Consider the following 14,876-nt stretch of genomic DNA (forward strand, 5'->3'; position numbering starts at 1 on the left):
GAGTTGATTATCCGCTGCAATTATTTACCAGTTGCTTGATTTATTACAAATAGGAGCCATACTTTTCAAATAACACCCTTTGAACTGATAAAAAAAAAAGAAATAGACATTACTTAATAGGGTATTTATCACACTGTGCCTATCAAAAGGACTTGACGGTTAAGTCTGGAAGGCCTTTAATGTTAGCGTTACTCTGTCAGAGCTTATGTGGGATCAATCAATAGTAACACATTTCCTTTACTAATTTGTTATTTTTAATATCTTCACAGGAATTATGTCTTGAAAAAGATGCCAACACCAGTTTTTGATGCTACAGTTGCCATTAAATACCATCCAGAAAAAGTGGAAGCTGCTCTTCAAAAGGTTATTTTTACTTATCTGCCACTCATTGATTTCTCTTTGATATTTTCCCCCTTTATTAATATAATTATATATGATATGAAATGTTTAACCTTTTTTAATAAACATCAAATTAAATGTTATACCTTTAAATAAGCATGCAATTTTTGGCACACTGTGAAAAGTAAATGAATTACTTATTTAATATACATTATTAGACTAAGTACTGTTACGCAGATTAGACTGACTGAGACTCCTGGCGGTTTGCTGTGCTTGACAAGACCGTTAAACTAAGTAAAATTGTGGCCACCCATACATACAACATGTCTTCTATGTCTGTCTCACAGCCAAGAGGTTCTTCCCTTGAGGCCTTACAGATGCTGGTGTCATGTAAAAAGCACTTGTGCTGGTGCCATTCAAAGCACCTGTGCCAAAGCCATGTAAAGGCACCCATACTGGTACCACATAAATATGTCCATGCCAGCACCCCATAAAAGTGCCCATGCCAGTACCATGTAAAAAGCACCCAGTACACTCTGTGAAGTGGTTTGTGTTAGGAAGGCATCCAACTATAGAAATCCTTCCAAAGTAGACATTTTGAACCTGGGCAGCTCCCCAGCAAGTCAATTCCTATCAAACTGTCCAACCCATGCCAGCATGGAAAGAAGATGTAAAATCACGATGATGAGTTTGTATACACTAGAAATAGCTGTGAGATGATAGCCTTTCTGTGGATAGAAGATGAATATTCTTTTTATAATAAAGCACTAAAGAAAGTAGAAAGTAATCAAAACACTTTCAACTTGTTCTACCCAGAGATAAAGAACATCTGTTAATTTTTTACAGTGAGGCCCAAATTGCATGTTTGTTAAAACTTACATTACATTATATTTCAAATTACCCAGTGCACTAAAATGCTGTTTAGTGCACTAAGAAAGAATTAATTCACATTGTCAGTATATAAACTTTGATGCAAAATGGAATGACCAATTTAGCTAAGTTCTTGTGTATATGTTATAAGTAGCTATAAGCTGCAAATTTCAAAGCACTGTAGTATATTAAAAATGATTTAATTTATATAACTATATAAATATAAATCTGAATTGTGTGTATGCATGCCTTGTTTTCAAAAACTACAGAACAAACTACAATACTATACATATTATTAATAATAGCATAGTTTTAGATTGTTGATTTGTGCAAAAATTTAACAAAAGCACAAGAAATGGAAAATTTTACAAAAACATTATAGAAAATTCGTAACTAATTCCTCATCAGTCAACATCCAAAAAATCATGACAATTTTGTGCCTTTAACATTGATATTGCTCACTTTTGGTGGCGCCAGTGGCAAAAAGCTACTGGGAAAAGCTAACAAACATACAAGACAATGATGAAAACAAATATGACAAAATAAAATATACATATACAACAAAAAAATGTGCAGCTGCAAGACAAGCAAGATATTGGGTAATACAAAGGAAAAGGAAAATGTCCTGTAGGACTGGAGACGAGAGGAAAGAGAGATAGTCAGAACAAAGAAAGAAGTAATTAGGAGGGAAAGAGAGAGAGGAAAGCAAAGAAAGAGAGACAGAAATAGATGTCACACAAAAAAATATTCCATATACGTACATATATATATATATATCACCGTGACCGACCAGGCTATCAGATGTTGCTACACATCGCTGGTCACAATGTGCTTTGCATTGTTTTAGCCTTCAAATGACGCCACCCCGCTGGCTAAGCGAGCAGGCCAACAGAAAAAAGAGTGAGAGAAAGTTGTGGCGAAAGAGTAGAGCAGGGATCGCCACCACCCCCTGCCGAAGCCTCGTGGAGCTTTAGGTGTTTTTGCTCAATAAACACTCACAACATCCGGTCTGGGGATCGAAACCGCGATCCTATGACCACGAGTCCGCTGCCCTAACCACTGGGCCATTGCGCCTCCACATATGTATATATTTCTGAGCGTTATACTAATACATCTGTTAGTTTTGTACACCACCTGTCTTCGTGTTTTGTTTTTTCTTTTGTAAACTCTCCCTATATATATCACACGCTCACGTGGTCGCACATGTTGATCCTGTCATTTCTTACCAGTACGAACTTCTCCATTGGACTCTTTATCTACCATTTACGGATTCTCGTTTCGATCTTTACCCTCCGGCTGCACCTCTCCTACATATGGATCACAGTGGACTCTACTCATCATCATCATTTTTTAACGTCCGTTCTCCATGCTAGCATGGGTTGGACGGTTTGACCGGGGATCTGGGAAGCCAGAAGGCTGCACCAGGCTCCAGTCTTATCTGGCAGTGTTTCTACGGCTGGATGCCCTTCCTTACGCCAACCACTCCGTGAGTGTAGTGGGTGCTTTTTACGTGCCACCTGCACAGGTGCCAGGCGAGGCTGGCAACGGCCACGATCGGATTGGTGCATTTTATGTGCCACTGGCATGGAAGCCAGTCATGGTGGCACTGGCATCGGCCACGATTCGGATAATGCTTTTTACGTGCCACCGTCTCAGGGATCACAACTGCAGTTTCCATTGATTTTGATGTTGGTGTACTTGACTCAATGGATCTCCTCAAGCACAGGATCGAAATGGTGTTTCTTCACTTGCCACCTGCACAGGAGTCAGTCCAGCGGTCCTAGCAACTGCCGGGTCTTGCAATACACCACGACATCAAAAAACCTTTGAACTTTACATAAAACTGTTATTATTGTCATTACTTTATTTTTATACCCTTCTGTCCGAGTCAGACGCCATGATAGATCATTAGCTACTACACACATTTTTGTCTCCCCTTGTTTTATTTGTGTACCTTTCTGTAGAGGAGCGTAGGCTCGAAACGTAAAAGACTTTTTCTATTCCTGAGCGTTATACTAATACATCTGTTTGTTTTGCACACCACCTGTCTTCATCTATTGTTTTTTTCGTAAACTCTCCCTATATATATATATATATATATATATATATATATAATAATAATAATATTAGGGAATATTATTCCAAACTTACAGGGAAAAATTCAATTTAGTTAGTTAGTTAGTTAATTTTTTGGCTCAAAAAGCAAAACGCAAGGCCATGTAGGGGGACATGGAGTTATGTACAGGGTGGTGTTCATGTAAAGAGTTCAGGCCACTTGTAGTCAAGAGAGACTTTGAACCAAGCGGTCGTCGGCATCTTCACCATCTTGTCCGGCAGCTTAGTCCACGGATAGAGCTTTTCGGAATGACCCTGCAGCCGATGTTCTGGAGCAGGAGTGAAGAACAGCTCTTTCGAGAGGTTACACTTTCCACTTATGATGTTGTGAGCAAGAATGAGATCACCACGGCGGCAGCGTTTTTCTAGAGAATAAAGGTCGAGCGTCTTCAGCCTTTCTTCATAAGACAAATGCTTGAGACCAAGAACCATGTGGGTAGCCAGCTTCTGGACTCTTTCGAGATGCTGTATGTCTTTGAGAAGATAAGGAGAAGAGGCTTGAATCCCATACTCCAATATGGGTCTCACCAGCATGACATAGAGCGGTAGGAATATGGCTGCTGTGAGCATTCCGAATGACAGTCGAATCAAGAACAGAACTCCGCGTGCTTCGTTGGCAGCATGGATGCACTGGGCCGAAGGCGAAAAGGAGGAATCCACCAAGATACCCAGGTCCTTTACCTGGTCAGTCTTCTCCAGCAGCAGACGACCTGGCTCGAAATCAAGTTGAGTTGCAGGAGGAGAGCCAACAGGCAGATGACAGCACTTTGACACGTTCAGACACAGGTCCCATTTGTTAGACCATCTCCAAATTTGGTGGAGGCATCGACAAAGATCCTCTATATAACCGCGAGGAGCAACCAGTTTGACATTGTCGGCAAATAGAAGGGTGTGTTGCGTGAGGTCGTCGGGCAAGTCATTTATGAAGACTAAGAACAATAAGGGCCCAAGCACTGAACCTTGAGGCATGCCACTGCTCGCACTGGAGACGTCGGACAGTGAACCATTAACTTGGACTTGGAAGGAGCGATCTGAGAGGAAGGCACCAACCCATCGTACAATATCTGAATAGAAACTATTGACAAGTAATAGGTGGTGGTTTACCGAGTCAAAAGCTTTGGTAAAGTCCAATAAAACGATGTCAACAGCATCACTATCATCGAGGATATGCGTCACCAATTCTTCCATTACCAGTAAGTTGCTCAAGCATGATCTCTTCGGCATGAAGCCGTGTTGGGAATCAGAGATAGGGGCTGTGTTTTGGAGGTGGAGCATCATACTTTTCTTAAGGATGGTTTTGAACATCTTGCTGATTATTGAAGTAATACTAAATCAAATTTCAGAATATATACGTATATAAATTAGAAAAGAACCACCTTTTATCGATTCAATAATGAAATAACAATGATATAATTAAATTATACCTTATAGAAAAAAATTAAATATACGATAAAACATATACCAATAATTAAGTAAAGTACAAAATAATAAATAAAAAGTATTTAATTGGTAAAAAAGATTACATGTGTTTCGTGGCTATATTTTCAAACTGATAACAGTAAAATCAATTCAGTTTAAATATAGTCACTTTTCACATCCAAGATAAAAACAATTAAATAATACATAAATAGATACAAGTATATAATCTTGTAAGAAAATATAAATATATATATAAATACATGATTTTACAATAAAAATCGAACAAAATACAATTATCTCTTATTATAAAAGGCAGATTTTATCTGCCTCCCTTTGTAACTTATAGAAATCTACAATATAGGATTTCTTCAATTACAATTTACCTAGCATTTTTAAGAGTAGAATGCATCGGGTCATGCCAGGTCCAGTTTTTAAAATTTAAACTCCAATTAAGCAAAATTTACAGAAAACTCACATTCTGGTGTGTATGTCAAATGCTTTTCTTAATGTGGTTTACACCACACGCACACGCACACACACAGTGTGCAACGAATAAAATGAAAGTAAATAGCGACAGAGTGATTTGAGGAAGACTAAACTGAAAGTATTTAAACCACTACTCAAAAAATAAAAAAACACAGCAAACAGAAACAAATAAATACATAACGATTTACTCCTCACACAATTTCTTCAATTAGAGTTTACCTAAGATTTTTCAAAGTACTCCATTCGGTCATGCCATAATATATTTCTTTCAATTTCACCCCCAATTAAGACAAAATTCGAGAAAACTCAATATTTTAACATTTCACTCCGAAAGCATTGATGTACATGTGTGCGTGCGTGAGTGTGTGTGTGTGTGTTTGATGGGTTGTGCGACACAGAAAGTGTGGTGTGTAAGTGAAGTGCTTTTGTTAGTGTGTGTAAAGAGACAGACAGAGTGAAAGACAGAAATAACTGAACTTTTTTTATTCACTTTTTGTAGTGAGTGACTGAGAGAGAAAAGAGAGAGAGAGGTTATGTATGTATATATGTATGTATGGCTTCAGTGACACACACACACAAAAACACATACCTACGTACACCTAAAGCACGCACACACACACACACACAAGCGGAGCGCGAACTTCAAAATTTTGGTAGTATTAATTTGCGAGCGTACTTCTAAGCGCGCGTAATTGAAAGTTTTCACTATGATATCATCACGTGCGAAAAAATTCGAAGGGTTTTGAACAATTGAGATACACATGTCACGCATGTATTGAAACCATTGCTAAGCTGCCGTAATTGCTTAATTAAGACTTTGTTTAAATTGAAAGGGGCAAATATGTGACGAGGTTGAAAAAAAATACCCCAGAAAAAAAAATGTACTGCTGGTATTTATATAATTCACTACTATTTTGCTACAATGTCATGAAAAAGAAAAAATTTAGGTATGTAAATCGAATTCGCCCCCCCCCTTTTCCCCGTTCGCGTTTGTGTAAAAAAAATTATTATTTAAGTTTTAAAAATTATTTACTTTGTTCAAAAAATATTAATATTAATTAATTTTCAAGAATTATTTAATTTTATTCTGTAAGATAGTAATTAATTCATTTATCTGTAAATCCGCGAGGTTGTTACTCAGGCACCTAGAATGGTAACCTTCAACTAGCACTATCTCCTCCGAGACCCTGCGGCGCACGTTGACCAAAATTGAGAGTATGGTAGAAGAAGGGTTGCTCTTCCTTCCGTAGAACATAAAATTCAAATCGGACCATGTTAACACCAAAAATTATTTACATCAAAAAGATGCTTTTTTCTATGAAAATCCCTATTTTTTACGATTTTTTCACTGCTGTGTCGCCACTTTTCGGTGTATTTCGACCAGAAAAATGTTCACAAAATTTTTACTTTTCAAAATTACAATTCCAGCGGGTCAAAACAAACCCGAGCAACGCCGGGCGATACTGCTAGTATATCATAAAATACAAGCACAAAATATATTAAGATATATTCTGTTAACTAAATCTTTAAACTTAATACATAGGATTTATTATTTATAAAATTTTTATTTCGTTAAAAATGTAGTATAAATAAAACTAGAATAAATGGATATAAATATTTATTATATGTCTACTCCAGTATAGCAGTATAGTTAGTTAGAGAAGTAAAACATGACTATCTATGACCGACTTCTTGACATTACAGCATTTATAATGACTATCACATACCACTCATCACATGGGAAGGGTGTTCCATTATTATTATTATCCCCATAACGTCTCCACTTTTAAGTTTTTCTTTCTTCTTAGGGAGTGTAATTTTATTTCTTTGTACTAGCAATAATTTTTCCATTACCCCCATCTCCATTTTTTTATACTGTTACAAATTTTAAATTTTTTCAGTTTGGCATCCACTTCCAGGAACTCCGCACATATTCTTTTTCTTTTTCTTGTGTATCTGGCATTGGTACTTGAAAAATATCATATGACCATTCTCTTCCATTCTTCTGGGTTTACTCTGGTGTATTTGGACTTGGTGTCATGTGGTATACTCTTAAGAATTGTTGTAGAGCTATCTAATCCGTGACTTCCTTATTCAACTTTCTTAGTGCTCTCTTGAACGTATCAACAAAGTGTTCTGCTTGTCCATTAGATCTGGTATAGCATAATAGTTACATGTCTACAGCAAACATTTTACAAAACTTTTTAAGCGCAAAAGACACAAATTGCATTCCATTGTTAGACTGCTATGTCTGTGATGCCACATTTCACATACAGCTCATATAGAAAGTTTATCATAGTTGAGGAGGTTGGCTTTTTACACTTAGAAATTTCTGGCCAAGTAAAGAAACTATTTACCACCACTAAATAGTAGGAACCATTTAAGGGACCAGTGAAATCAATGTGTAGTCTTGACCATGGAACATCTACTTTTGGTCAAGGTTCATTTTTTATCGATGTTAATTTTGCCGTTAGAGCACATCCTCTACAGCCTTTCACTAAATTTTTTATTTCTCTGTCCATTTTTGACCAGTACAAGTAGCTATGCATTAAAGCTTTCATCTGCAAAATACCAGAAAATCTAACATGGAATTCCCTTCACATTTTCTTTTGCAGTATTTCAGACATTACTACTCTCTGTGCATACATCAGTACACCATCAGAAATTGAATATAGGTTCACATCTTGGTTTTGTTTCACACCAATCCTGTTCCTATGTACTTTACCTGTCCACAGTATTCTTTTCATTTGTTATGAATTTGTCCATCGCATTTCATTTTATGTCTTCTAGGGTCACTAGTAATTCGCATACCATATTCCACTTTTTATTTCTCCTTCTGATCTTAATGCTGTGATTACTGTATCTTTGAATGGCTCAGTGTTTCAGTATTAGTTTGGACAAACTATCCACCTGCCCTTGTTTCCTTGACAGTAAATATTCCATTTTGTAATCACAAGTCAATAATGTAGTGCCTCATCACTGTGGTCTTTTCTTTCTGTGTGTTGGTATTCCATTTTTAGAGCCATATAGTAGTGGGCAATGATCTGTTTATAGATAGAAACTTCTTCCATGAATAAACCTGTGGAATTTTCACCCTGAATATGATTGCTAATACTTCCTTTTCTATTTGACAATAGTTCCTTTCAGCTGGTAATAATTGTGATGCATGGGCTATAGCTTTTTCACTCCCATCGTCATATATGTGCAGGAGCACTGCTCCTACACCATAATATTCAACTTCGGATCAAAATGTGTTAATGGGCCTCATGGAGGCAAAGTGAATGAGTTCCTTTCAAGTGTTGGACCTCGCAGAGGCGAGGTGGCTGAGTTCCTTTTGAGCGGGCCTCATGGAGGTGAGGTGGTTGAGTTCCTATCAAGTATTGGGCCTCATGGAAGCAAAGTAGCCAAGCTCCTTTCGAGTGTTGGGCCTCACAGAGGCATGTCCAAGACCTTTGGTATGTGCTTGTGAAGATCTATCAAGCTGAGCAAAATCGCAATTGTGGCAGATACCGGTGTCATGCAAATGGCATCCATGCCAGTGGTACATAAAACCACCTATTACACTCTCAGAGCAGTTGGCGTTAGTAAGGGCATCCAGCCATAGAAAGTCGTGCCCAATCAGACTGGATCCTGTCTCAGCCTTCCAGCATGCCAGCCCAGTCAAACCTTCCAACCCATGCTAGCATGGACAACAGACATTAAATGATGATGATGATGATAAGTTCAATGTTAAAATGTTTTTTTAATTTGTCAAATGCCTTCTGACACTTATCAGTCCAGCGCCATTTTGCATTTTTCACTAACTGATCTTTGAAGGCCTTTACATTGTGTAGGTTGGGAATATAAATTTGGTAGTAATTTACTAAACCCTAATGTAATCCTTATTGTCCTCTGCACACCTTCATGATTTTCCTTACAAGGTATTTAAAATGAAAAATTATCTTTATATATATAAAACTGAGAATGTGTGTCTGTCTGTCTGTCTATCTGTCTGTGTGTTTCCCTAAAACTTGAGAACTACACAACCAATTTCATTCAAATTTTACACATGCCTTACTTAGGGTCCATGTAGTTTCATGGGCAAAAAAAAATGTTCAACTTCTTGCCTAGAGCGAACTCATAGCAATATCATATCTTCTCCACTATTTCAGTATTACGTGTTAAAAGTGAAACAAGAACATTTCTCTATTTTATGTCAGATACTTTCACTTTAACAATAAAAATAATAATAACAATTGAATTATATGTAGTAAGTAATAATTAAAATCAAACTAAAGTATAATATAATCGTAACATAACAAAAGTAAAAATAGCAATTGGTATAAAATTGCATCAATGATTTGAACTTGAATAAGTGGTTTCACATGAATGGGAATAAATTAAAAATAAAATTAGCGTGCAGAAATGGAATAGTCCAGATGGATAATAAAAAATTAAATTAAAGAAAAGACTATTGTCTATAAAGTATACAATGTAGAGAAAAAGGAAGATTTCAAAACATGGAGGAAAGCACCTTCGAAAAGTGTCTTGGTGCGACTTCGAGTCAACAGAGCGTGCAAGGGAGTACTCTACTCGAACTTGCAAAGTGGAAATATTTTATTTTTGCCTTTATATTTGGGACGTAGGACGTCCCGGAAAAAAATTGTAAATACTGAGAATAGTCAGAAAGTAAGTTGTCAGTAAAAATTATATTTAGCTCTAACATTGCTGCATGGGACTTCATTTTTCAGCCATTCTTGAAGTCCATGACACCATAAGAATCATACTAACTGAGAAAACTCTAATCCCTTCAGCCATTCATTTCTATTCTATAGCAGAATCCTTACAGGACTAGGCTTTTGTCTTTAAAATTTTTCAGTAGTATGTTTAGAGTTAATAAAATAGACATTAAATAAAATTCTGTTAATATTAACACAGTTATTGTCATATATTCTAACTTTATTTACAATAGTCATATTGTGATCCTAAGTAAGGACTGCAGCACTGTGTAATTCAGGTTTTTAATTTTATTTAATTTTTTTGGCTAACAACATTATTTCACACTTTCTTCATCATTGGTAATTTTGAATGATGTCCAACAATAAAAAGAGTTGCACAAGCAATATACAAATGTGAAAATTGGTAAATAATTCCTTATCACACATAGTTACAATGTAAATCAAGAAGAAAAAAAATAATTAAAAATAATATGAAATATGCAGAAACCATGGTATGAATCAGATTGAAAATAGAAATGAAAGAGTTATTTGAATTTAATGTATTCATAGTGACCAACATAAAACTGTTTATTCTTGAAGACAATAAGTGATAAAAATGAATGTTTTAGAAACATTAGAACTTTAAAAGTGACTTTCAATTCAGCTGTTTATACAATTTAGGTTCTTACCAGTTCTGCTTTTATTGTTTCACAGATTGAGTGCCTTTTACAGAGGAACCATAATCCACGTAAATTTTCTTCTGAGCAAGGCTATCGTTTACAACAAGGCTTTCTTATAAGTTCTACTCAACAGGTGAGGTGTGCAACATACTTTATTTTGTATCTTATCTACTGATACCTAAAATGCTTTTTATATATGTGTGTGTGTGTTTGTCTGTTAGTTTGGGTGTTGTGGTTGCTAATAAATAGGTCTGTTTTTTAAAAGGATATATAATGTTCAACTATATATTCTTATCTATTTTAAGTTCATATTGCACTGGAGATAAATTTGCAATTCATTATAACTTCTTGGGTTATAAAAACACCATTTCTATATTAGAATCATTGCAGAGAAATGAGTAGAGAGAATAATTTGTTATTATTTCACAGAAATGAAGGAGATAAGCAGTTTTGTTGTTGCTTAGCCTAAGATCAGTCCTGTTTTTGAGTAACAGAAGTCAACACTGCTTAGATAGTCTTATAAATTACAGTTACCATAAAGGATTACCCACTGTCACACATGTTATAGGCAAATCTGTCCCAGATTTAATTTAAAACTTAATCTACAACAATTGATAGGGTACCCATGAGAGGCTTATTTCCACTGTCATATATAGCTAAGGTGTGCACCTATACCCTATCACCAGAGGCAGTCCAGTGATTAACAATGTATATTTAGTAGTATATACTTGTTTCAGTGACATGTATAAATGCCCTCTACCTCTAGGCAAGTGCCCTCGTAATTCTTTCTAGATGCTGAAAACACTCCCTTAAGTACCTTCTTACTTTTCCCCAGTTCTCAAACATTAAATCTTCTATGATCAGTGTTGGCACAATGAAAGGTTGGTCAAGTAAGATTGGTGAAATACTGGAGCAGAGACTAGTAGATGTATGCTGTGTGCAAGAGGTACATTGGAACAGAGCCTCAGTTAGACTACTCATTGGCAAGTAATGGGTAGTAGTGATGGGCTGGGTAGTTTAGGTACACTTTTGACAGAAATGGATTGATAGAGTGATTAAGGTAATCAGAATGTGTGATAGAATTGTTAAACAAAGGCTAGTCTTGTATAATGTAACAGTGACATCTCTGCATATGCCCCTCATGCTGGACTGGCAGAAAATAAGAAAGACCGATTGTATGGGGTTGTTTTGTTGACTATCTTGATGACAAATAACTGTAATATTATTATTGTGGCTGATGACCAAAACTCCAACAGATTTTATGGTATGCATGGTGGTTAAAGCTTTGGTTCTAGATACAAAGAGGGAACAAGGCTGCTGGGATTATGTGATGCAAATGGCTTGTTAATCTGCAACACTAGCTTCAGGAAATATGCCAGGTTCCTAATCATCTACCAGTAGCACAGATTGACTGCATTCTCACCAGAAAAAGGGATAGGAAGATGTTTGTGAATAGAAAGTCCTTCCCTGGGGGGAAATGTACAGCTCAGTATAGGTTAGTGACCTCAGACAAAGCTAGAAGGACTCAGAGGCACAAACTAATCTGCAAAAGGAAGATATAGAAGTTTAAGGATCCTTCAGACAGTCAGAGACATTCTTATTGAAGCATTCAATGGGAAGGAGGAGATAGAGTCGTATTGACATAGAGAGCAACAGGAGCAACCTACTGAGGATGACAGACCAATTCTGTGGTTGGGGCAAATCTCAACTAGACAAGGGTGAAATAGTGATGGAACAGTGAGATAGACAGCCATAAAAGTTAAGTGACAGCTTGAAAATAGAGACAGCAAAGAACTATATTAGACTGGAAGCTAAGCCACAGATCTCTTAGCAAGAGCAGAAACAGAAAGAGGTCCACTATTGTTTTACAACATGTGGATCAGTGGTATGAGGTATTCAAGCTTGCTAGACAGTGTATACAAGAGAATTAAAATATTGTGAAAGAGAAATGTGAATGGATGGATAATGACATGATGATTCTGAAAACAAGAGGCATGTAAGTGTTACAATGAAAGGTTGTTAAATGTAGAAAATTAATGAGGGAAAGAGAGTCTCCCCAATGTTGATCCTACAGTGGGACTAGCTATTCAAGTTGAGAGGAGTATGATACATTTGACAATTAAAGATATGAAGACAGGAAAAGTCCAATGTCTATGTGGAATTGCTGCTGAGATACTTAAAAAATATCTGGCAGAGTAGATTACAGCCAATCACCCATTTAGTTAATTAGGTTATATGGGAAGGTGTCATCCCCAATGATTGGTGTAGCAGCATTATAGTCAGCTGGACAAGGTCATGCAAATTAGAGAGTTATAATCCTATTAATTAAAATCAGTGTATGACTTGATGAGATGCAGTTAGGTTTCGTGCCCTGGAGAAGTATTACTGGTGTTATCTTCTTAGTCAGACAACTACAGAGAAACTATTTTTCTAAGTGTAAATCATTGTACTTCACATTTGTTAACCTAGAGAATGCCTTTCACAGTCTCTGATGAAGCTGAATGACTTGTGAAAGCTGTACAAGCCATGTACAGGGATGCTGTTAGTAAGGTGAGAGTTAGCAATGAGTTCAGTAATGAATTTAGAGTGTACAGGTAGGCTTTCAACAGGGCTTGGTTCTCAGCCCTCCCCACTTTATCATTGTCCTGTAGACCATAACAGAGGAATTTAAGACTGACTTAGCCTGGAAATTACTATATGCTGATGATCTCATTCTCATAACAGAATCTGTAAGAGACTTAGGAAAGTAATTCCAGGTGTGGAAGCAAAAGCTGGAACTGCAGAACCTTTGCTAACTTAGAAGGAAACAGATATGATACTACTCCTTTCAGGTATATATCCCTGCTCATTATATAAGAAAAGTGTAAGCAGGAATTCCATTTGGTGTGGTGCAAGTTGTGCTCACATAAGTGGTGCAGTAGAATCAAAGGAAAGTTAAAAGACAAAGTAGTGTTTGTATGTGAAAATGCACAGGAGCCATAAAGACTAAACATACATGGGAAATTGATATTCTCTTGTACCTTGGAGGGTCTATAGAGGTAGTGGATAATTTCTGTTACCTAGGCAACCTAATTAGTAATGGAGGAGAATGTTCTGAATGTGTAATTGCTAGAATAAGAGTAGGATGGAGAAAATTGAGATGTGTTGGCAACAAAGTCTCACTCTCTGAATGGAAAACAAACTGTCGGATGCCTGTGTACTTAGAGCAATGCTACTTGGTAGTGAGGCATGAGCTCTGGCTGCAGAGGGCAGTCAAAGACTTGAGTGGAATGAAGTACATATAGATGGATAATGATATACTTCTAGTCAGTGTCCCTGAAAAGAAAGAAGTTTGGAATACTATTAAATGTGAAGAACAAATGGGAGAAAGGAAGTCCTCTTTTTGTGAACCCAGCTGAGGGACCAGCTATTCTAGTTACAGTAGCAGGATAGATAAGGCAATTTAAGATATGAAGGCAAGAAAAGCCCCTGTACTTGTCATTTGTTGAACTGGAGAAAGCCTTCAACAGAGAATCTCACTCCATGACATAGTGGTCTCTGAGGAAGCTAGGGATTGATAAATGGCTTGTGAAAGCGGTACAAGGGTGCTGTTAGTATAACTGTAAGTGTTATCCATGAGTAGAGTGACAAATTAATTGTACAGCTAAATGTTCACCAAGGCTCAGTCCTCAGCACCCTCCTAGTCATCATCATCCTCCTGGCTGTAACAGAGGAATTTATGACCAGCTGCCCATGAGAACTACTGTATACTGATTATCTTGCTCTCATAGCAGAATCTGTAACAGAACTAGAAAAGAAGTTCTAGGGATGGAAGCAAAGCCTAGAATTGAAGGACCTTAAATTTAACTTAGCAAAGACCAAGGTCCTAGTAAGCAAACAAATGGGCAGGACTCTACTCCCATCAGGTAAATGACCTTGCTTAGTATGTAGGAAAGATGTAGGCAGGAATTCCATATGGTTTACTCAGTGCAAGCTATAGACCCACAAGAGGTGCAGTGAAATAATAGGAAGGCTAACAGAGAAAGTACTGTTTATATGTGAAAGATGCACAGAAGTCTACAGATACATGGAAACTGCTAGTATTAGAATAGGATGGAGAAAATTCAGAGAGCTTTTACCTCTGTTGGCAACCAAAGATATCTACAAATGAAAGGAATATTGTATAATGCATGTGTATGAACAGTAGTGCTACACAGTTGTGAGAGGGCTCTGAATGCAGAGAGAAATTAAGTTTGTATACTACATTAGTTGTGCAGTGTAAGTGTCTATG

General features: G+C 36.8%; 1 protein-coding gene across 1 annotated transcript in view; it reads left to right on the forward strand.

Moving 5' to 3' along the window:
* Nucleotides 1-14,876, forward strand: part of LOC115210256 — a 439,746-nt gene that overhangs the window by 169,322 nt on the left and 255,548 nt on the right. The window contains exons 17-18 of the mRNA XM_029778744.2: nucleotides 270-363; nucleotides 10,641-10,739. Coding sequence (XP_029634604.1) covers nucleotides 270-363; nucleotides 10,641-10,739 — 193 coding nt within the window. The remainder of the gene's footprint in view (nucleotides 1-269; nucleotides 364-10,640; nucleotides 10,740-14,876) is intronic.

The sequence above is a fragment of the Octopus sinensis genome, linkage group LG1 (genome assembly GCF_006345805.1).
Source record: "Octopus sinensis linkage group LG1, ASM634580v1, whole genome shotgun sequence".
NCBI lineage: Eukaryota > Metazoa > Mollusca > Cephalopoda > Octopoda > Octopodidae > Octopus > Octopus sinensis.